This window comes from Silurus meridionalis, chromosome 3, assembly GCF_014805685.1.
Source record: "Silurus meridionalis isolate SWU-2019-XX chromosome 3, ASM1480568v1, whole genome shotgun sequence".
Classification (NCBI taxonomy): domain Eukaryota; kingdom Metazoa; phylum Chordata; class Actinopteri; order Siluriformes; family Siluridae; genus Silurus; species Silurus meridionalis.
Window position 1 is genome coordinate 26,866,302 of NC_060886.1, and position 24,990 is coordinate 26,891,291.

The 24,990-nt window shown below is 40.3% G+C and overlaps 1 protein-coding gene across 1 annotated transcript in view; it reads left to right on the forward strand.

Moving 5' to 3' along the window:
* The window catches only part of LOC124382826 (glycerol kinase-like), a 43,552-nt gene extending 18,832 nt beyond the window's left edge, over nt 1–24,720 (forward strand). The window contains exons 9-19 of the mRNA XM_046845099.1: nt 2,356–2,391; nt 2,538–2,605; nt 10,949–10,991; nt 11,074–11,154; nt 12,649–12,727; nt 12,926–13,022; nt 15,862–15,946; nt 18,327–18,447; nt 20,871–21,014; nt 21,521–21,607; nt 24,063–24,720. Coding sequence (XP_046701055.1) covers nt 2,356–2,391; nt 2,538–2,605; nt 10,949–10,991; nt 11,074–11,154; nt 12,649–12,727; nt 12,926–13,022; nt 15,862–15,946; nt 18,327–18,447; nt 20,871–21,014; nt 21,521–21,607; nt 24,063–24,067 — 846 coding nt within the window. The 3' untranslated portion in view covers nt 24,068–24,720. The remainder of the gene's footprint in view (nt 1–2,355; nt 2,392–2,537; nt 2,606–10,948; nt 10,992–11,073; nt 11,155–12,648; nt 12,728–12,925; nt 13,023–15,861; nt 15,947–18,326; nt 18,448–20,870; nt 21,015–21,520; nt 21,608–24,062) is intronic.
* Nucleotides 24,721–24,990: the final 270 nt, after the last annotated feature.

The following is a 24,990-nucleotide window of genomic DNA, read 5'->3' on the forward strand; positions in this document are numbered from 1 at the left end:
ACTTCATTACCAGCTTCACTTATTTAAAGCTCTAATTAAGATTTTAGGCTTTAGGTGTACTTTCATTTGAAGTCACCATAATGGAGATCAGTGTTTGCTTTAGTGCTGCTCTTGAACCTTGACCTTTTATATTAGATTAAAAAACCAAAAAAAAACCCCAGCTCAGATAAGATCAGATGACCATGAAACAGTCTAGCAAAAGTCATAAGAAATCAAATAACATTAAAATAAAACCAAATTCAATTGGCTGAATAATTTATGCTGCAATGCATGTTGGCAGAATTGTACTTTTCTGGCAACCAGCATACATTGTAGCATGAAAGTTTGTTTATAATCACCATTCTTGAGTTTCATGTGCTGATCCTTGATGCCTGTGTGTCTAAATGGTGCTGTATCTCTAAAGGTTTTGTGCATAAAATGTATTAAAATCCTTAATTGTCAAGTAGAAGAAAAGTTTTACATTTATTAGAAATCACCCATAAAATCTAAGATAAGTTAATTAGGTAAAGAATATATCAGCATCAATAGTAAATCAAAACCACCAAATTAAAATATTGATTTTTCATGTCATGATAAAGGTGTTTTACAAACACATTCAGAACAGTCAGAGAAAAAGTAATGTTATAGAGTTGAGGGTCAAAACTCCAACTAAAGCAACCACTGATCTACAAAATTGTGAGGTTCAACAAAACATTTTCAAAAAAATATAAACCTCTGTTAAGTTTTAAATGATGTTTTGTAGAAATTTGACAGAAATAAAGTTAAACTATAATAAGTGAAACTGGTAATTCTGTTTTTGGAGTTGTTAAATAATCAAGTTTTAATTCAATTGATTTCATGAAATGCTGTAACTGTATGTAGTTTTGTTTCTTGTTCTTTCCTTCAGTGATTCTGCTTGTTAAGCGTTAAGCGCAGTGTTCATCAGTGTCTCAATTTACTCATTTGTTTTCATTCCCTCTGTCAAGTGGACTAAATTAGTAAACTAATATAGGGAATAGTTTTACAAAGCAATAATGCAAAAAGTATTATGTTTACTGGTATTTACATTAACAGTATTTAACTGTTAAATAAACAGTAATTTTATGTTTTATAATTTACAGAATTTTTACGGTCGGTATTTGACATTCTTTTCCTGTTAAAACTACAAAATTTTTTACAGTGTATGTCCCAGAGGAATTTCTATAGAATTCTGATCAATCTGATTTCATGTATACTAACATTCATTATTTGTTACTGATAATAATGAATAATGATATGCATATTTATTTATTTGCAATATAATACAGAAATAAGTGGCATAAATGTATACATTATATGATCAGAATGTTTATTAATATTCTATATTTTATATATTATATACCATACAGCTGTTACAGTTTCTGGCTTCATAATAAAAAATAAAATAATAAAATAATAATAATAATAATAATAATAATTTCATCCTTAATTCTATTTAATTTACTTTTATTTGTATAGCACATTTAACAATGAACATTGTCTCAAAGCAGCTTAATACAAATAATGTGGTAATAAAGAATGAATAAGATTTTTCTTATATTACACTTTTTATTTGCACTGTAGCTACTAAAACATTACTAAATAGTCATCCCTTTATAAGTTTGTTTTCTTTTTCTTTTTCTCCTGAAGGTGATAAATAAATTGTCATGTTACCTAGAAATAATAAGTAGAAATCACCAGCTCGCTCATCAGTGACAAATTACCCTTATAAAGAACATCTTATTAACTTTTATCACCACATTATTTGTGTAAAGCTGCTTTGAGACAATGTTAATTGGTAAAAGCGCAATACAAATAAAAATCATTTGAATTGAATTGAAATAATAAGGAGAAAGTAATTTGTCTTCTCTCACAGCATACTTATTTTAAACTGATTTTAAATGTCTTCCTTATATAAATAGTTTTCAAAAAAACATTTGCTGGAAAAATTGACATCTTAATACTCTTTTCTTTGTTAAACAGTTGCACTTTTTAGAATCAGGTTGCTGTTTAAATATAAGCATCAAAGAGATTTGTTTATTATAACAGAAAATATAAGGAAATCTGGCATAGGATGTTCAAGAAGCACACAACTGTAATTAGTCAGGTGTTCACATACTTTTGGCCTCACATTGTACAGTTACACACAGCACAACTGTGTGCACATCAAAGCATAGCTGGTTCCTATTTTTGAAGGGATATTATGAACATTATACGTACATACTTTTGGAGTCCCCAAGTGCTAAACTCAACAATAGCAGTGTTCATATTATGTTGTGCTATTTTTCCACTACACATATTACTGTCATCAGGAACTCTGATAAGATTAAGTAATTTACTTTCTGCTTTTGTTTGTAGAGCTCAGGTTCACTGGTGGGCGTGCCAATCTCTGGAGTAAGCTTTCTTTTATTTTTATAAATAGGCATCAGATATTATCTGTGTATTATATTATTTATTAAAATTATTATTAAAAGTTAAGAATGACATCATCTTTCTGTGCACAGACAGCTAGATGACAAAGTTCTTTTTGTCTTTCTCAGTGTTTGGGTGATCAGTCAGCTGCTCTTGTGGGACAGATGTGCTTTAAAGATGGCCAGGCCAAAAATACGTAAGTAATATGTAATTCAATTATGCGTGTGATTTATTGCATATCATTGTGAAGCATGATGGAGGCAGGACATCTTTCAGGAAGGTCTTACAAATGTTTGATTTCTGTAGATCAAAAGTGCTTAAAATGTGCATTTTCAGGATTCCCCCTGCCACGCCCCCTTCGGCGGCTGTCAACCTCGGTGCTTCGGAGAATGCCCTGCTCCTTCTCACGTGCGTGCCCCGCCCACAAGGAGCTTCTCTCCTTCGCACTGACGACACACACCTGACTCCTATCTACACGCTAATCATGCCGCCTATATGAACACTCACGGCGCACACTCTCGCGGTCCTTTATTGTATGTTGCTCATGGTCCGACGTGGATGTATGCCAGTGGTGTTCCTGTTTACTCTTTTGGGCCGTGTGTGCGCTTTGCGCTGACCGTGTGTTCACTCAGGTTCATTCTTACTTACCGTCTCTCTCTCGCTCTCTTCGCGCAGCCCGCGCCTGGGATTTACGCTTCCTTTGTTTCACGGATCCGGTTATGTTGGATTTACTCACAGACACGGAGCTGTTGTATTCCGCGCAGTGAGCGCGCCGCAAGACATTTCCTGCCCGCAGCAGGCGTTCACGTTGGCTCCGCCTTTTTTGGTCTGTGTTGGTTTTTTTTTCGATAAAGTTTTCTTTGTTTGCTGCAACTTCGGCTTCCACCTCTGTGTCCGCATGACAGAATAAAGGACCCCCGGAAGGGACACAAAAGAAAAGGAGGAGGACTTTCCCAAAAAAAAAAAAATAAATAAAAAAAATAAAGGTCTGGAAAAGGACTGTTCCAATAAAAAAAAAAAAAAGAAAAAAAGGAGAAGAAAGAGGGAAAGGAAAAAAAAAAAGGAAAAATAAATAAATAAATAAATAAATAAAAGGAAAAAGGAGGATGATCGGATTACTGCCATGGTCCCGGCACGAACCGTACCTCGGAGGTCAGGTTCGCTCGGCAGTGCCCTAGCGCCGGCCAAGCTCCGCCTCCGGGAAAACCCGGAGATTCGCAGCAGTTTTTCGGCCCCTTGATTACGTCACGGAGTTCCTGGCTCACTTCTACGGCAACAGGGCTGAGTGGGGCATGTTCTTACGGAGTGTGGAGGGTTATATGGAGTCGTACCCGTCTCTCTACCCTTCGGAAAGAGCAAAGATCGCGTTCCATATCTCCCTACTGTCTGGAGAATCCCTCTCTCTGGCCAGTGGGTTGTGGGACGTGACTGGAGGCGAGATCTGCTCATGGGCCCGTTTCATCCGGCTTCCGGGAATTAGGGATGGTGACGGCAGATCTCCATCATCTCTCCCCCACTTCCGAGAGCACGGCTTTGCTCCCGAGCTTCCCGGAGAGGTCTGTTCTGCACCAGGGTTTCCCGGAGACCTTCACCCAAATCTCCAACCTGCTCCAGGCCCTCTAGGACGGCTCCGCTCCGCCCCAGATTCTCCAGGGGATCTCTAACATGGTCCAGGCCCTCCAGGATGGCTCCATTCTGCCCCAGGACCTCCAGGAGGTCTTCACCCTGCTCCAGAACCTCCAGGAGGGTTCCGCTGCATTCCAGAGCAGCCCAGAGAGCACAGCTCCGCTCCAGAGCCTCCAGGAGAGCTCCTCTTCACCCAATGGGTTCCCGGAACTTGCAACTCAGCTCAGAGACTGTGAAAGGGAAGTTGAACCACTGCCCCGGGCTCCACCGAAGGCGACGGCTCACCCCACAGTCTCCCTGAAGGCGAAGGCGCGCCCCACAGGCTCTCAGAAGGCGAGGCTACGTCACAGAACTCCTCTCCAGTCAGAGTCATGTCACAGAGCTCCACTCCGGGCGACGTCTCACTTCTGAGCCCCTTCGACAGCGACGTCTCGTCCCAGGGTCACGCTGGAAGTGACATCAAGCCTCCAGGGGCATGCAAGGATGGCCAGGCAGTCTCAAGGCCCTCAGAGAGGGAAGACACCAGCCCAGGTCTGAAGGGAAACACCCTCGCACAGCTGGACCTCTCCGAGGAGAAGGCAGTGGATAAAGGCCCTGTGGAAAGCTCCATTGCCGTCCTAGGACCAGCGGACAGCCACAGGCCCTTCCCAGAGTCACCTGATCGGGATGTCGCAGGCCCAGAGACCTCCAAGGGCAACCCCACAGACCCAGGTTTTGCTGAAGGCGACGTCTCGCTCCGGAGCTCCTCCGAAGGCGGCGTCTCGCTCCCGAGCTCCTCTGAGGGCGACGTCTCGCTCATGAGCTCCACTCTGTCCCAGAGCGACCCCGTGAGCTCCTCTCTGTCCCAGAGCTACCCCGTGAGCTCCTCTCTGTCCCAGAGCAACCCGTGAGCTCCTCTTTGTCCCAGAGGGTCCCCGAGAGCTCCCGAGAGCTCGGTCCCGCTCCAGAGAGTACCCGAGAGCTCCCAGCGTCCCAAGGAGTGCTCAGCTCAGCGTCAGCGCATCCCCGATTCTCCGTCAGGTGTATCGCTCCGTCTCCAGTCTCCATCCAGGGGGTCTTCCAGCCAGTAAGCCCCGTTGAGAGCTCTACCTTGCCTCTGGTGGCCGCCAAGGGTGTCATCCCATTCCAGGTCCCCGTGGATGAAGCGGCACCTTCCCGGTCCTTCCTGGTTAACGGCGATCCGTTCCAGGTCGCCGGGGTGGTTGTCTCTCAGCTCCAGACATCCGCCATGGTCATCACTTCATTCCAGGTCTCCGCGGTGGCCGCCTCCAAGCTCCAGACCTCCGCCAAAAACTTCGCCCAGCCTCGGGCCGCCGAAGGAATCCCCCTCCCTTCGGCGGCTGTCAACCTCGGTGCTTCGGAGAATGCCCTGCTCCTTCTCGCGTGCGCGCCTTGCCCACAAGGAGCTTCTCTCCTTCGCACTGACGACACACACCTGACTCCTATATACAGGCTAATCATGCCGCCTATATGAACACTCACGGCGCACACTCTCGTGGTCCTTTATTGTATGTTGCTCATGGTCCGACGTGGATGTATGCCGGTGGTGTTCCTGTTTACTCTTTTGGGCCGTGTGTGCGCTTTGCGCTGACCGTGTGTTCACTCAGGTTCATCCTTACTTACCGTCTCTCTCTCGCTCTCTTCGCGCAGCCCGCGCCTGGGATTTACGCTTCCTTTGTTTCACGGATCCGGGTATGTTGGATTTACTCGCAGACACGGAGCTGTTGTATTCCGCGCAGTGAGCGCGCCGCAAGACATTTCCTGCCCACAGCAGGCGTTCACGTTGGCTCCGCCTTTTTTGGTCTGTGTTGGGTTTTTTTTGTTCAATAAAGTTTTCTTTGTTTGCTGCAACTTCGGCTTCCACCTCTGTGTCCGCATGACAGAATAAAGGACCCCCGGAAGGGACACAAAAGAAAAGGAGGAGGACTTTCCCAGAAAAAAAAAAAAAAGAGGGGGAATTCTGGAAAAGGACTGTTCCAATAAAAAAGAAAAAAAGAAAAAAAGGAGAAGAAAGAGGGAAAGGAAAAAAAAAAAGGAAAAATAAATAAATAAATAAATAAAAGGAAAAAGGAGGATGATCGGATTACTGCCATGGTCCCGGCACGAACCAAACCTCGGAGGTCAGGTTCGCTCGGCAGTGCCCAAGCGCCGGCCAAGCTCCGCCTCCGGGAAAACCCGGAGATTCGCAGCAGTTTTTTGGCCCCTTGATTACGTCACGGAGTTCCTGGCTCACTTCTCCGGCAACAGGGCTGAGTGGGGCATGTTCTTACGGAGTGTGGAGGGTTATATGGAGTCGTACCCGTCTCTCTACCCTTCGGAAAGAGCAAAGATTGCGTTCCATATCTCCCTACTGTCTGGAGAATCCCTCTCTCTGGCCAGTGGGTTGTGGGACGTGACTGGAGGCGAGATCTGCTCATGGGCCCGTTTCATCCGGCTTCCGGGAATTAGGGATGGTGACGGCAGATCTCCATCATCTCTCCCCCACTTCCGAGAGCACGGCTTGCTCCCGAGCTTACCGGAGAGGTCTGTTCTGCACCAGGGTTTCCCGGAGACCTCCACCCAAATCTCCAACCTGCTCCAGGCCCTCTAGGACGGCTCCGCTCCGCCCCAGATCCTCCAGGGGATCTCTAACGTGCTCCAGGCCCTCCAGGATGGCTCCATTCTGCCCCAGGACCTCCAGGAGGTCTTCACCCTGCTCCAGAACCTTCAGGAGGGTTCCGCTGCGTTCCAGAGCAGCCCAGAGAGCACAGCTCCGCTCCAGAGCCTCCAGGAGAGCTCCTCTTCACCCAATGGGTTCCCGGAACTTGCAACTCAGCTCAGAGACTGCGAAAGGGAAGTCGAACCACTGCCCCCGGGCTCCACCGAAGGCGACGGCTCACCCCACAGTCTCCCTAAAGGCGAAGGCGTGCCCCACAGGCTCTCAGAAGGCGAGGCTACATCACAGAACTCCTCTCCAGTCGGAGTCATGTCACAGAGCTCCACTCCGGGCGACGTCTCACTTCTGAGCCCCTTCGACAGCGACGTCTCGTCCCAGGGTCATGCTGGAAGTGACATCAAGCCTCCAGGGGCATGCAAGGATGGCCAGGCAGTCTCAAGGCCCTCAGAGAGGGAAGACACCAGCCCAGGTCTGAAGGGAAACACCCTCGCACAGCTGGACCTCTCCGAGGAGAAGGCAGTGGATAAAGGCCCTGTGGAAAGCTCCATTGCCGTCCTAGGACCAGCGGACAGCTACAGGCCCTTCCCAGAGTCACCTGATCGGGATGTCGCAGGCCCAGAGACCTCCAAGGGCAACCCCACAGACCCAGGTTTTGCTGAAGGCGACGTCTCGCTCCGGAGCTCCTCCGAAGGCGGCGTCTCGCTCCCGAGCTCCTCTGTCCCAGAGCGACCCCGTGAGCTCCTCTCTGTCCCAGAGCTACCCCGTGAGCTCCTCTCTGTCCCAGAGCGACCCCGTGAGCTCCTCTCTGTCCCAGAGGGTCCCGAGAGCTCCGAGGCTCGGTCCCGCTCAGAGAGTACCCGAGAGCTCCCAGCGTCCCAAGGAGTGCTCAGCTCAGCGCCAGCGCATCCCCGATTCTCCGTCAGGTGTATCGCTCCGTCTCCAGTCTCCATCCAGGGGGTCTTCCAGCCAGTAAGCCCCGTTGAGAGCTCTACCTTGCCTCTGGTGGCCGCCAAGGGTGTCATCCCATTCCAGGTCCCCGTGGGTGAAGGGGCACCTTCCCGGTCCTTCCTGGATAACGGCGATCCGTTCCAGGTCGCCGGGGTGGTTGTCTCTCAGCTCCAGACATCCGCCGTGGTCATCACTTCATTCCAGGTCTCCGCGGTGGCCGCCTCCAAGTTCCAGACCTCCGCCAAAAACTTCGCCCAGCCTCGGGCCGCCGAAGGAATCCCCCTGCCACGCCCCCTTCGGCGGCTGTCAACCTCGGTGCTTCGGAGAATGCCCTGCTCCTTCTCGCGTGCGCGCCCCGCCCACAAGGAGCTTCTCTCCTTCGCACTGACGACACACACCTGACTCCTATATACAGGCTTATCATGCCGCCTATATGAACACTCACGGCGCACACTCTCGCGGTCCTTTATTGTATGTTGCTCATGGTCCGACGTGGATGTATGCCGGTGGTGTTCCTGTTTACTCTTTTGGGACATGTGTGCGCTTTGCGCTGACCGTGTTTTCGCTCAGGTTCATCCCCGCTACTTACCATCTCTCTCTCGCTCTCTTCGCGTAGCCCGCGCCTCTTTCTGGACGCACCTGGGATTTACGCTTCCTTTGTTTCACGGATCCGGGTATGTTGGATTTACTCACAGACACGGAGCTGTTGTATTCCACGCAGTGAGCGCGCCGCAAGACATTTCCTGCCCGCAGCAGGCGTTCGCGTTGGCTCCGCCTTTTTTGGTCTGTGTTGGTTTTTTTTGTTGAATAAAGTTTTCTTTGTTTGCTGCAACTTCGGCTTCCGCCTCTGTGTCCGCATGACAGCATTATTTAAATGAAACAATTATAAATTTTTTTGTTTGGTTTGTTTGCTTGTCATTTATTTGTTTATTTAATATACAACAAAAGAGTGTTTAATTGAATTTAATGTGATAATGATGTTAGCATTATGACCTTTTTTCTGATCTTACTACTTAACATGGAGCATATCAGCATACAACATTTTAGTACCCGGACCTTAAATTAAATGAATGTATAAATTGCAGTGGCTGGCGGTTTAGTTGTGTTGCTTTAATTGAGCAATCTTTTGTGTACTTCTTTAAAATTTTAGTTTTTAAATCTGTAATTTTACTTTTATTTAAGTATGTTTTGTTTAAAGTATTGTACTCAACTACATTTTAAATCATATCCATCGCTGAGTAAAAAAAAAAAGGAAAATAATGCAAAGGGGAACAAATTGCACACTGGAAACTACTGTACAGATTGATTGATGGGTGAAGAATAAACATGCTACACTCACAGGAAAGAAAGTTGGAGATGGACAAGACAGATGCTGTCGAATTCCTATGAAAGAAACCTCTGCCCATATTTAAGCGTCCACTTTGACTTCAAATGCAAGAAAAACAACAGTTCATTTTTATTTGTATAGTGCGTTTAACAATGAACATTGTCTTAAAGCAGCTTCACACAGACAATGCAGTAAAAAAATAAATAAGATGATCTTTATAAGTGTAAGTTTGTATCTGATGAGCAAGCTGGTGGCGAGTATGGCAAGGAAAAACTCCCCGAGATGGCATAAGGAAGAAACCTTGAGAGGAACCAGACTCAAAAGGGAACCCATCCTCATCTGGGTGGCACCGAATGTCTATTTATTACAGATAAAGGAGCAGAAGGAACAGCCCAAGTGTCGAGGATCATTACCGGTGATGAAACTTGGGTGTACGGGTGTGACCCTGAGACAAAGCAACAGTTTTCACATTGGAAGAGCCCATCATCTCCACAAAAAATGGCAAGGCAGGTCCAGAGCTCGACCAATGCACGTAATCGTCTTTTTCGACATTTGCGGCATTGTGCAAACTATCAATAGCGAATTCTACTGCCAGGTTTTAAGGTGTCAGTGGGAGAACATTTGGCGAAAGTGACCAGATGTGGGGTGCACAAGTTGCAAAATCTTTTGATACCACCTTGTACCTCAGAGGAGGAGGAGGAGCCAGAGGAGCCAAAGTAGAAGACATATGAGGGTGATCATGATAAAGAGCTTTCTCTTTGCTATCGTCCTCTCTGAGTCAAAATCAGCATGGAGGTTTTAAGTAACTAAAAATCAGATCTTCTCTGAAACCAGATCAGGGTTAAACGTGTTAGTCCTTCAAACATATCATAACATTTAAATAAATTTTATTTGTTTGAAGAAAATCTTGGTGATGTGTTTGTTACCACCCTAACACTTAATTTATTTAGGAAAAATAAGAATTTTAGAACTTTTCCCCCTGGGTCTCAGGAGGATATTTCCTTGTTCTTTTTTAACTACTTTAGACTGTATCTATCAGCTAAGTGCTCATTCAGTGCATATTCAGCTCATTCATTACTTTGTCTTTTTAAACAATGGATCTTTTAAAGTTCAACAAACAAGGGTAATAGTTTTTCATTCAGAACCGTACACCTGATGTTCCTGATAGGCTTTGACTACACTTCAAACATGACAGATAAAGAGGTTATTGAAAGTGAGCAAGTGATGGAGTAACTGGAGTATGGAGTAACAAATTCCAGCATAGGGGCCAGCCACAAGTGATAATAAAATTTTTAATTTGCATTTCATTTTTAAATTCAACACCTGAATTAAGGCTGCTGAGTTCTGAGGACCCTGATCATTCAGTTTGTTCAGGACACTGCAAATAACATTTTCAATGAAGACTTTACATATCATTACATTTTTATGAACTAGTACATTTGAGAGTGTCTGCTGGTGTCTAGATCACCTATGTCTATGGTGATAGTTGTGGTTTGGCTGTATCAAGTCTGTCTCAAGGCTTTCAAACATGTTGAAAAGCTCTTCAAAATATGATGTAAATGAATAAAAGTGTGTAGGTTTTGGAATTCATTGTAATTATAAAGTATATATGAATGAAAATGCATGATAACATATTTGCAGATGTTTTTATGTACAAAAGTCATTGGTAAATCAAGGCTTGAAGTGCGGGAACGATTTTTGTCTTTATCTAGTATTGAGCTGTTTAGTTTGTCTTAGCAGTTTGATTGTCTGTAGCCCGAAATTGCAGGCAGGATTTTAGCCTGATATGTGTTTCTGTATTACATCACCACTTTGACCCTCATGTTTATGACTTAGTGACAAATGAAATATAACTCAGAGTAAGAAATTATTAATGCATTATTTATCTAAATACACATTAAGCAGCATTTCATACATTATATATTATATAAGAGCTGCTTATATATAAATATTCTACACACCAGTTTTTTCTACTGTTGCAGATATGGAACCGGTTGCTTCATGTTGAAAAATACTGGAGTCAAGGTATTTTATACTTTACACATAAAATTATTTAATTTGTTCTCATTTACCAGATGACATTTGGTAACTATTAACTATTCCCCAGCCTGTGATGTCAGAGCATGGTCTTCTTACAACAATTGCATACAAACTGGGAAAAGACAAACCTGCTCACTATGCATTAGAGGTGAGTATTTCTTTAGTTTTTTTTATTATGTCCTAAAATATGTCTTGAATACAAAATCAAAAAGAAAAGAAAAGTAGGTAAAAAACAAATGTGCCCCAGATTAAACAAGATATCAAGAAGTGCCTTTGCACTTGTTTGAGTTTTATTTGTCTATATAAATAAATCATATACACAAATAATGTACAGTTCAGTTTTACAAATGCACTCTATAGTGTTAAATATTATTCATTGTTTTACATACATTTTCTAACAATCAGTGGTTAAGACATTGGACTTTGTAACGTAACCATCAAGAAGCACCAGTTGGGTCCTTGAGCAAGGCCCTTAACCCTGAACTGCTCAATTGTATTCGCTTTTGTTAAGGGTGTCTGCCAAATGCTGTAAATGTAAATTAAGATATTATATGCTTAAAATTTATATTCTGTTATAAAGAGGATGTCTTTTACTGCCTTCAGCGAATTCTTTTTGCAGCCACACTTTTTGTGACACACTCTATACATTAGTCATCTTATTCTATCTTCTTTTAATAAAAAGGCATAGTAAGTGAGTTTTTCATACTGTAACCTATTTGATCATTTCAATGATCGAACCTTTGCATTCTTCACTTTTTTCAAAATGCACTTTGTATGTCTTCTAAAATCTTTGGGTTTTTCGACGTCCTGAAACATACAGTATCTGAAAGGCTCAGCACCACAATAGATAGAGCTATAAGAGAGCTTCTGTTTCTTTTTGTCTGCTCATTTTGTCATATTTATTCCCCCTTTAGTAGTGAATGTGCAGCTTATATAGCAGTACAGATTTACTGTCCTCTGAAAATAACTCAACAGCCATTATTGTCAAAATTACTGGCAACAAAAGTGCACACTACAAATTGCATTTACAGAGTGAGTAGCCACAGTGCTAACTCTAGTTTCTTTTTTATACCCCTGGCTTTGTTGTGTATGTTTTCAGTGTAATAATAATAATAAAAGAAAAACACTGACACTACACAACAGTGTGAGATGGAAAATAAGCAAACTCTCATTCCACCACTTAATACGTACTTTCCTGAGGGTGGGGGTGTGATTTTAACTGTGTTCCACATGTAAAAAGGATTTAATTTGGTCCACATGTGCACCCAACCGAAAGCCTGAAACGAAAAAGTTTGGTAATAATACATGTACCGTTACACCCCTAGCAGAAACCCACAAAACTCCAGCCCGTGTTCTTGAAATTCATTTTCTGATTATTTGAATAATTATCAGATGATTTGAATTGAAAAAAGTAGTACAGGCCAAGAATTGTAAAAAAAAAAAAAAAAGTTTAGACTAGAGGATTAGACTAGTACTTAGCAGTCATGACTTTTCTTACAAACTAAATCTAAATACTTTACTCTTGTACGTTAAACAGTTCATAAGTTTTGAACCTACTAGAGTTAAATAACTTATGTCTGGCTTTTGTTTTGTCTTCAAAAGTTGCATTTCTTATGGTTCCTGTGATTGATACATGATTTAGGGATCTGTTGCAATTGCTGGAGCAGTAGTCAGGTGGCTAAAAGACAATCTGGGAATCCTCACATCCTCATCTGAAATTGGTGAGCCATTACACTGTTGTTTCATTGCATAACAAATATTGTCACTACATTTTTGTATTTAAATGTTTAAACAGTGCACTTTTTACACCACTTGAAATGTCTGAGATTCCACTATGCGGATATACAAGTCTATATAAGATCTAGTCATATGATGTTTCCAAGAACTTTTGCCAATAAATGTCCAAAATCTTTCAATAGAGAAGTTGGCTGCTGCAGCTGGGACATCTTATGGCTGTTATTTTGTTCCAGCATTTTCTGGGCTTTATGCTCCCTACTGGGAACCCAGTGCTCGAGGGTAAGTATAATTAAAGCATAAATTAAGAAAATACATTACAAAATGAATCAAGCAGATCTGACCTTCAAATCTGAACTTAGGCCCTGTTTAATGCCAGTATGTACTCATACGTACAGTAGAATTATCCATATCTTAAACTCCTGTATATAAAAGGGCACCTAGAAATGCACTTTTATTTTTTCTATGAAATTTTCACTTTCTTTTTTTCTTTTCTTTTTTTTTTTTTTTTAATAAGTAGCAGGCCACTGGATATAAATGAAGGTTATACAATTCAGTTCAATTTGCCTTTAGGACATGGCACATGATAAATTATTTTAGTTTTGTTTTTAAGCTGTTATTGCATAAATAAAATATAGTTCACCTGCAAATGCAACTCTCTGCCATTGCACTCTTAAGGGTGTGTGTGATCAGTGTGTGATTTGGCGGTTCCACAGTTAACCGAGGTCAAGATAAGTGGGTTCGACTGTAGTATAGTATATTATGCTATGTATATATATATATATATATATATATATATATATATATATATATATATATATATATATATATATATATATATATACAGTGAGGAAAATAAGTATTTGAACACCCTGCTATTTTGCAAGTTCTCCCACTTAGAAATCATGGAGGGGTCTGAAATTGTCATCGTAGGTGTCCACTGCATGTCCACTGTGAGAGACATAATCTAAAAAAAAAATCCAGAAATCACAATATATGATTTTTTAACTTTTTATTTGTATGATACAGCTGCAAATAAGTATTTGAACACCTAAGAAAGTCAATGTTAATATTTGGTACAGTAGCCTTTGTTTGCAATTACAGAGGTCGAACGTTTCCTGTTTTCACCAGGTTTGCACACACTGCAGGAGGGATTTTGGCCCACTCCTCCACACAGATCTTCTCTAGATCAGTCAGGTTTTTGGCCTGTTGCTGAGAAACACAGAGTTTGAGCTCCCTCCAAAGATTCTCTATTGGGTTTAGGTCTTAAGACTGGCTAGGCCATGCCAGAACCTTGATATGCTTCTTACAGAGCCACTCCTTGGTTATCCTGGCTGTGTGCTTCGGGTCATTGTCATGTTAGAAGATCCAGCCTCGACCCATCTTCAATGCTCTAACTGAGGGAAGGAGGTTGTTCCCCAAAATCTCGCAATACATGGCCCCGGTCATCCGCTCCTTAATACGGTGCAGTCCCCCTGTCCCATGTGCAGAAAAACACCCCCAAAGCATGATGCTACCACCCCACACAGTAGGGATGGTGTTCTTGGGATGGTACTCATCATTCTTCTTCCTCCAAACACGTTTAGTGGAATTATGACCCAAAAGTTCTATTTTGGTCTCATCTGACCACATGACTTTCTCCCATGACTCCTCTGGATCATCCAAATGGTCATTGGCAAACTTAAGACGTGCCTGGACATGTGCTGGTTTAAGCAGGGGAACCTTCCGTGCCATGCATGATTTCAAACCATGACGTCTTAGTGTTTTACGAACAGTAACCTTGGAAACGGTGGTCCCAGCTCTTTTCAGGTCATTGACCAGCTCCTCCCGTGTAGTTCTGGGCTGATTTCTCACCTTCCTTAGGATCATTGAGACCCCACGAGGTGAGATCTTGCATGGAGCCCCAGTCCGAGGAGATTGACAGTCATGTTTAGCTTCTTCCATTTTCTAATGATTGCTCCAACAGTGGACCTTTTTCACCAAGCTGCTTGGCAATTTCCCGGTAGCCCTTTCCAGCCTTGTGGAGGTGTACAATTTTGTCTCTAGTGTCTTTGGACAGCTCTTTGGTCTTGGCCATGTTAGTAGTTGGATTCTTACTGATTGTATGGGGTGGACAGGTGTCTTTATGCAGCTAACGACCTCAAACAGGTGCATCTAATTTAGGATAATAAATGTAGTGGAGGTGGACATTTTAAAGGCAGACTAACAGGTCTTTGAGGGTCAGAATTCTAGCTGATAGACAGGTGTTCAAATACTTATTTGCAGCTGTATCATACAAATAAATAGTTTAAAAATCATATATTGTGATTTCTGGCCCCTCCATGATTTCTAAGTGGGAGAACTTGCAAAATAGCAGGGTGTTCAAATACTTATTTTCCTCAATCTCACTCGCTCTCTCTCTCTCTCTCTCTCTCTCTCTCTCGCTCTCTCTCTCTCTCTCTAGTGTATATATGTATACACTGGTGATCAAAATTTGAGAACTACTTATAAACAATTGAACAATTCTGAAATAATGTCATCTTCACTGCTCAACAGTTAAAGGAGTTTTTGTCCTGTCTATACCATGCTACCAGAACACCTTTTCCACAAAATAACTAAGGCATTTAAAAAAAAAAACATTATTTTGCAGAAAACACACTGATCAAAATTAGAGAATGATATATATATATATATATATATATATATATATATATATATATATATATATATATATATATATATATATATATATATATACTTCATAAAATTATAAATAAAATTATAAATATAAAATTTAGGCAAATCATGTGAAGGATTAGTTTAATAATGAGGGTCAAGTGCTAGTCACAATGAGACAGCAATCAATACAATGTGTAGGAAGCACTGTGACAGTAACTTCAGGTACTGTTTAAATAAAATATGTGAATTAATATAGAGCAAATGTATTTGTTATAATGATGCCACCATAAGTAATTAAATTTTCTTGATTAAATCTTTAAAACAAGCTCTTTTTTCAAATTAATGATATTTATTTCTTTATAAAAGATTGTTTATCAGTTATATTCATGTCATGCTTTATAACAGTAATGAACATTACAACAATAAACAAAGTTAACATTAAATGTTATTCCATTCTTTTAAGGATTATCTGTGGTCTGACACAGTTCACAAACAGGAGTCACTTGGCTTTTGCAGCACTGGAAGCAGTGTGCTTTCAAACACGAGAGGTAATGCAAAGAAACACAATATTATATTACAGCTTTTCTCAGTTGCTTTGGAGTGTATTTAAGATCAGAAATAAAAAACATAAAACTTTTTGTTCAACATGTAGTCACATATGCATCTCATAAAAACATTTATCATTACTTGGATCACATTGCAAATGATTTGGTACATTTATTAAATTGATTGTATACAATTGTCTGCTGTTTCCTACATTATCATTTTTTTATGTCACCTGAATAGTTTTAACCCACAAAACATTTCGGCATCAGTTCATTGCATAAATCAGTAAATGCAAAATGCTTACAGTTTTTTTTTCAGTTGCTTTGAAGCGTTTCTCAGATCAGAAATGAAATTCTCAAAACTACTTGTTTAACCTCCACATCATTTAATCACTTGTGCACATCATTTTTATTGCTGTGATTGTGGATTGTTGCAAAATTGTGAATGCTTTGATACATTAATTTAATTGATTGTGTACAGTTGTCTGCTGTTTCCTACATTATCAGTTGTTTATGTCACTTGAATAGTTTTAACCCACAAAATATCTCAGGATCAGTTCATGGCATATGTAATTGAATGCAAAAAGGTTGCACTGTTGTCTTAATCTGTCAACCTTAAAATTCTATTAAACTCTTTTTTTAAATGTGTTTTGAATTGATGAATTGTGCAGATGAATCTTGAATGTCACTAATGAAGGAGAGTGTATGGCATCAGATCAACCAATAATTAACTAGTTCTCTAAAATAGGTCAAAGGTGAATCTTGTGAACAACAGGTTGCTCTGACAGACAGAGCAAAACACAGAATTACAATTTCTAAAAAATGTATAAACAACCAAGAAACGATTGAACACGAATGAACACAGAACAGTAAATGTGTGAATTCTGCCCAGTTTTATGTAATCAGTATTATTCAAATATGCAATCAAATAAATACATTTATCAAGCTGAAATTCATAAATGCCATAAAGAAGAAATTCAGTCTTGTGCAATTTCAATTATTGACTGAACATTTTGACAATCTTGTTTGTACACAATGACAAAAGGACTTGGTGATGAGATGTTCATTGACACAAATACTTACTTTTGTAAGTGTTAGGAAGTTTTTCCTATCCGGCTCGAAGGACTGAATGTTAGGAAGTTTTCCTCTCTAGCTCGAAGGACCATATTAGGATTTTCACTATCTGGTGTGCGCTGATCAGGGGATTGTACTCGCCCCAGCGCGTCAGTAAAAACACGGTACAGGATTCAGAACACTCAACTTTACTGGGTATAGGATAGATCATATATGAGGTGATTCTTGCTGTCTTCTGTTAGTTGCTGTTCGGTAGGTTGCGTGATGCAGCCACTGCTGAATGGTCAGTGCTGAGTGACAGGTTACACGATGTCGAATGGCCACGGTTCAATGACGACTGCTGCCACTGGTCAATGACAACTGCTGCTCAGTGTTCTGGCCTTTTATACTCTTGATGGAGGACAGTGCACTATGATGTAATTTTAAGAAAAGTACTGGCTTTTGCAAGAAATGTAAAGTGTTGTACTGTTTGTACTAATTGTTTTGAGAAATGCACTTACCGGATTGCAAAAATGCTGCAAAGCAATTTAGAAAAACTGTAAGCATCTAGTCTTTATTAACACTATGCATAGGAACATGCATGAAGCGGCAGCATAAAATCATGCACATTTAGGATTTTCAGTTAATTTTTACATGAAATGTCAGAAGAATAAGGAAATTGTAATCTCTTTAGCTTTGACCATGAAATGGTTAGTGGGGTCAAATTTCTATAAGTGCTGATGGTCTGGGATTGCAAAAATAAACAGGCTAAATTAGCTGACAGAAAGACAAACTTACCACTTTTCGCAACTATGTTAAGCAGAAAAGCATCTCAGAATGAACAGCTTGAGACTAACAGGTTACACCATGGTCATGACAATGTTCTTCAGTGACCTTTCCAGTCACCAGATTCGCATCAAACAAATAATTTTTGATATTTTGTAGAACGGGAAATTTTCAGCATGAAAATACGTTTGTCAAATCTGCATCTGTTGCAAGACACAATCATGTGAACATAACCCAGAATTTAATTTTTTGCTGTTAAATGGCTTTACTTTACTCCTACCTTTAATAAAGCCAGTTGTTGCTGGTGTTCAAAAGTGTTTGACTTGTAGTGTCTATAATTAAGTATTGATATAAAGAAGATAAAAATGAAAACAGTGTTAGACAGTAATTTGCAAATTACGCATAAACTGAGACCATTGAATGTGGCCATTAATAAATAGCCAGGTTAAAAATATTAGAATATAATCTGCATGTTTTTTTAATTGAAAGTAACAGCACTTGAGGAAGTAACAGTTTTTCATTGTCAGCTTTGTTTTTGCTGCAGGTTTTGGAAGCGATGAATCAAGACAGTGGTGCCTCACTTACTCAGTTACAGGTAGATGGAGGAATGACAGCTAACAAACTGCTAATGCAACTCCAGGCCGATATCCTCTGTATTCCAGTTGGTAAGTTTGTTAAATATCCTATCTGACACAGTGTTATCATCAAATGTTCAAAGATTTCTTACATTTACATTATTTTAATGATCCATACTCCAAAATACTCTCTTCTAGAGCCACTTATTCAAAGGTGTGTCTGTTGTGATGAGTGGGTTCTGCTACATGAATCTGAGTGACTCCTAATGAATCTAAAATAAACATTAGGATAGACAGCACCTTGCATAGCTTGTTACCAATGTGTTTATCTTTTCGAAACTGCCTTTAATATAAAAAATTGCTTGGTCTTTTAAGTGGACAGGGGAGACTGAGCCATCATATGAAGTCTTGCAATGCAGGTTCAGATTAAAACCACAAAGAGCCTGAGTATTAAATATGTAAAAAAAAGGAAGTCTATGTAGATTTTTGATTGTTGTTCAATATGCACAATTTTTAGTAAAGTAACATACAGTGGAACCCACTTATCTCGACCTCGGTTAACTATTACTACAACCCTATTAAGTCGACGTTTTTGAAGTGGAACCGCCAAATTCTCGCTTTGTCTTAGCATTTTTTAATCGGTTATGTCGATTTTTTTTTTATGTCGCCGAACCCCCATTTATCTCAAGCACAAGGGGGGGCAAATTTGCCACTAAACGTCGGTTATGTCAGGAATCCCCCTGCCACGCCCCCTTCGGCGGCGGCATTCCCCAAAGCACCCTGCTTCTTCTCCCGTGCGCTCCTTGCAGTCATGCTGATCACACACACCTGACTCTCATTCACTCGCACATCCCATCTCCTATTTAAGCCCCTCACCTCCACACACTCGCGGTCTGTTATTGTTTGTGCATGATCGTATGTGTTGGTTCATGATGGTTTGTGTAATCACGTATACGTATCCCGCTACGTACTCCACATTCTCTCAACGGCTGCACCCCGGATTACCCCGATCCTGCTGTTTTCCATGTTCACGCTGTCTGCACCACGTTTATCCGTTGCTGCCCAGCGCTGCGCTTTCCATAGCGCGGATCCGTGGATTCTCTACACAAACTGTCTCTGCTTTCACAGAACTTCGTGGACCGCGTTCCTGGAGCGCACCACTGGATATTACTGCTTCGCTACAAGTATTGGTGGATTATCTCCTGAGTATTCTCAATAAACTTTGTTTGTGTTGACTTTGGCTTCCGCCTCCTTATCCGCATTACAGGTTATCTCAATCCGCATGACCAATCAATCAAATCACGGCAACGCTGTTGTGTAAAAAACCCTCCAAAAACACATGCATGCACATTCTCATTTAATAACGCACATCATGTACATTAAGAAATTTCAAGCACGTTAATATATTGCCGCCATATTGGTTTTCGTTTGTCTCGATCATCGGTTATCTCGACGCTTTTTGGCATCCCCCTAGGCCGGCGACATAACCGGGTTCCACTGTAATAGATTTAAATGACAGCTAATCAAGGGCTAAATTAAATCTTTAGTCCTTGTTATAACCTGTGTTATAATGAAAGTCTGCATGAATGTATAATAGTTGGAGATATAAACTTTCAATATGTTGCCAGACTATTGTAATCATGAAATATCAAAATAGTTTTGTGTAACTACTGTACTCTACTAATACTCAGAATCAGAATCATGCTAATATGTACAAGCACAGCTTTAAGGTTTCTGACCATGCTAACTGCCATATCACTTCAGCTAATGTGTGCCTATGGAGAATCTCCTGCATTCAAAAAGTTGTGGATCAATTCTTTAACGTAACAAAGAGTCTATTTTAGAGCAGGTGTATTAAGGGAGGGAAGGGAAAACTATTAGTCTTTTTCTGAGAGGTTTATTGATAAAGAAGGTCATGATATCTGTTTGACCTTTCTCTAGATTCAAAATGATGCATTTGTTTATTTTAAATGATTTGAAACTATGAAATCTGAGGAAGAATCATTTTTATACTACAGGTCCATTTAACTATACATTATATCATAATGTTAAGAATGTTGTTATTAAACTTTTTTAAGAGCAAAAAAAAAAATCCATTTTTATTTTTGAGAGCAAAAGTCTGTTTTAAGTGAACAAAAGTAAGATTATCAATTCAATTCAATTGATTTTAATTTTTATAGTGCTTTTAACAATGAACATTGTCTCAAAGCAGCTTTACACAGATAATTATCAGGTATTAACTGAGAGTTTTGGCACTTGTGGGAATGAATTTTGTACTGGTTGCTGAAAATCCACATTCAGCAGGTAGAGAATTGTGCAACCAATTACATTAAATGGGCATTAAATAAACACACAACACAGATACACATAATGGCTTACATCATTTATTCCAAAAATGTTTTTCTATCATTTTTATCTTTACCTTTTTAAAGTTCTCCGCAAGTCTATATTTTATTATAAATATTTTGTCAGGCTTTAAAAGTTTTAAAACTGTTACTATTTCTCCTGTGTAGTGAGACCATCAATGTCTGAGACCACTGCACTGGGGGCAGCAATGGCTGCTGGAGCAGCTGAAGGGGTTGAGGTGTGGAGCATTAATCTTGAGGACACGGCCTTTGTGTCCTCTGAGAAATACAACCCGCAGATCAATCCAGAAGGTGAGAGCTGAGACGATCAGCCATTTTTCATCTAGTCATGACCATTTTAGAGTTAGCTCTGATTTAATTTTGAATAATTAAATTAAAAATAAATTTATTCTGAGTGAATAGAAAAACAATCTGAATGAATACAAATTATGGGCACTGATATAATAATCAAAGTGTATATGTAATCTGTATATGCTAATGTAGTCCTGCTATTGACATCTAAATGACTGAATGTCCTGACCAACAGAATGATTTATCCTTCTTTTACTGAAGTCACTGTATGAAGTGCAATCATCCACCCCATACATAAATCTGCTCTGATGGAGAAAATGACCAGTGTACAATTTGATTGGAGCTTAACAATGCAACAATTGGTTACAATTTCAAATCTCCCAGTGCATTTCGTAGGTGAATTAATCATACTACGCAAGAGATGTTTCTTATGGTTCTACAGAAAGTTTGTCATTTTAATAAATGCTGATTAGGAGGAATTAATAAATTATGTAATTTTTGAGCAGAGAGTGAATTCAGATATGCAAGATGGAAGAAAGCCGTCCAGAAAGCCATGAACTGGGAGACTATGGATCCACTTTCTAATGTAAAAGGTAACACCTTTTTATACACACACACACACACACACACACACACACACACACACACACACACACACACATTAATCAAACACTGAATTGGGAACAGCACAAAAACATGTGAACACATGAACAAATGATGGCACAGGAGTAAAAACAGACCCTGGTTCTGGAGGCAGGCATTGTCTGTCTTTGTAAAATCCATTATACACAGTTAGAGAAAGAAAGTAAGAAAGTTCACTGAGGGAATCTGATAGAGTCAAGCTTGGGCATGCGGATAACTCGGTTCTAAATCACAGATTGATGATGTCAGCAAATTATTCTTTCACATTATGTGCTGAAAACACGAAAGCTGAAGCAGATGCAGAAGTAAATGTTTCCAACTAGCTGTTACATAAACAAAATCAATATAATCAATTATAGTTAAAGCAATATAAATAACAAATAACTGATATAATTTTTTATATAAACACAATTTTTTTATATATGCAAATATATAAAAGAATAGACGAATAAGACATACTATAATATTACAAGTATATACACAACACAATATATAAATACAGATGAGGGAAAGTACGTATTGCAGGTTGTATTGCACACAGGTGGTATTGCACGTATTGCAGTTAATATTGCACGTATTTCAGGTTATATTGCACATATTGCAGGTAATATTGCACGTATTGCAGGTAATATTGCACACAGTAGTATTATTAAATAGTAAAACAGTAAAAACAGTAACTATTACACCATTGAACAGTAATAGCAGTGTGTATTTTGGTTAATGGTTCACTGGGAGCAGCTTTTATTGTACAGTCTAATAGCAGCAGGGAGAAAAGACCTTTTGTATCGCTCCTTCAGACACTTAGGATGTAACAGTCTGTCACTGAAGGAGCTGCTCAATGAGGTAACAGTTTCATACAGGGGGTGGGAGGCGTTCTGCAGTAAGGATGATAGTTTTGCTACCATCCTCCTTTCTACCACCTCCTGTACAGTGTCCAGGGGAGTTTAATGTCAGTGTGTGACATGTAAAAGAGTGAATCATAGGCATGGATCTCTATCAGCTCATTAGTGGTGTAATAGAGTAATAAGTGTGAGGTCACTACGGTTGCATCAGAATCAAAATCAGAATCAGTTCAAGTTCACAGGTGCAGGGTTGCAATCTAGTAGTCCTTGTTGATTGAGTTCATGTAACACATATGAGATGACAGTGTAAGTTCTACATTAATTTTAGAGTTTGCGGAGACAGATCAGATATGATATTGGGTCATTAGTATTGTTGATGAGGTCAATTGGAGATGGGAAGAAGCATGGCTTGTGTACAGGATAAGAGAGGTCAGCTGCTATCATATCTGCCTGTTTCAGGGTCCTGGAAGAGTACAGGCCCTGTAGTCTAGGCAGAGTGGCTGTCATGCTGCAGTCTGCCTTGGAGGAGGTGAGAATGGACTCAGTGATGGAAGTGTAAAAGTGCCCAGGAAGCAGAAGGAGTAAACACTGTTAAATGCTGTTCTGGGTGTATTAGGCCACCAGATAGTTAATTTCTCCCCTGTAGGTAGACTCATCTCCTTTAGTGATAAGCCCAAGGATGGTGCTGTCATCTGCAAACTTGAGTAAACACAGCCTTGTGGGGAGCTAGTGATGGTGGTCTGGGAGTCAGAGACATGTCTTCCCATTTTTACTTGTTTTTTCCTGTCAGACAGAAAGTCTGTGTTCCACCTGCACCTGTATTGTTTAGAGACAGTGGCATTGAGTAAAAGACAGGAGGTGGAGCTGGAGGTAGCAGAGCTGAAGATGAAGTTGAGGTTTTTGTTGGGAGTGACGACGATGGACAGGATTAGAAATGAGTTTATTAGAGGGACAGTGTATGTAGGACGTTTTGGGGATAAGGTGAGGGAGGTGAGATTGAGATGGTTTGGACATGTGCAGAGGAGGGACATGGGGTATATCGGTAGAAGAATGCTGAGGATGGAGCCACCAGGAGGGAGGAAAAGTGGAAGACAAAGGAGTCGGTTTATGGATGTGGTGAAGGAAGACATGCAAGTTTGAAAGAGGCAGATGTAGAGGACGGGGGTATGGAGACGGATGATCCGCTGTGGCGACCCCTAATGGGAGCAGCTGAAAGAAGAAGAAGTAGTTTAAAGGTTTTTGTTTTTTTAGAGAATGTTGTGAATATCTATTAAACCACTACTTCTGTTTTTAACTTTCAAACTGTCAGTTCTCCTTTCCACTGTCCATTCTTTATTAAAATGTAATAAATATTTTGTTTAATTTCGAAACATAATTTTTATGTATAATTATATAAAGACAATCATTGTTCCCAAATTCTAGTTAGTAAAACAGCTATTGAAATGTGATTAAAATTTACATATTATTTGAAAACAAAAACATATATATTAAAAAACATTTTACAGACCTCAAAACAAAAGAGCCAAAGAGTAAAAGTCAGAAACAATTATTTTCTGTTTTTCAGGTTAACAGACTGAGCCATATGGAGCACTGCTGCTCACTAAAGTCAGGCTGAAGAGATCGGTGCAGTCCATTTTTTTTTACTTTGGTACTTGATTAAAATAAGTGTGTAGCTGTGAACGTGCACAAGTCTGATTGCACTCTGTTTTTTCTGAGCAAAAGGAACCCCAGCTCTCAATGAATTTACTGTCGCATATAAAATGGGTTTCATTAAATGGTGAAATTCAGTGGTTGGCTGCTAAAGTACCCTGAGTTAAGGTTATAGTTTCCACCAGTAGTGGACGAAGTATACAAAGCATGTACTTGAGTAAAAGTAAAGATACAGTAGGTAAAATATGACTCCAGTAAAATTTAATGTGCCCCTTTAAACTTTCACTTGAGTATAAGTACAAAAGAATTTGCCTTCACATATACTTGTGTCCATGTACTATGATTTATTATGACTTTAATGTCTTATTATCATTTTTTATCACATGACTCTTTGCTTAATCGATTCAGTTTATGTGAAAAGATTATAATGTTACTCTTAGCACACCAGTCTATTAATAAAATGATATTAATGAGTCAAACACATTGATCTAATAAATTATCATGAGCTCACAACCTTCTTTTCTATCACTTATCAAAATCGTGCAAATAAAGCAACGGATACTGTTAGTCAGAAGTTTCTTCCATCATTTATGCTTCTCAAAATGTTCTGCTTCATGTTGAACTGACACTGAACTGTTTGTTCGTGCTAAGTAGATACCACCAACCGGCACTGATGTCCTGGATTAACCACGCCATGACCCAACGTCTCCCCCATTAATTATTTTCTTTTAATAATTATTAATTATTAAAAGCGCCTCTCTTTTTCAGCTTCCATCACTGGATGAGTAAAACATATTCTCAGAGCAGTCCACAAATTTAGATACATTTTTGAGAGCTCCATT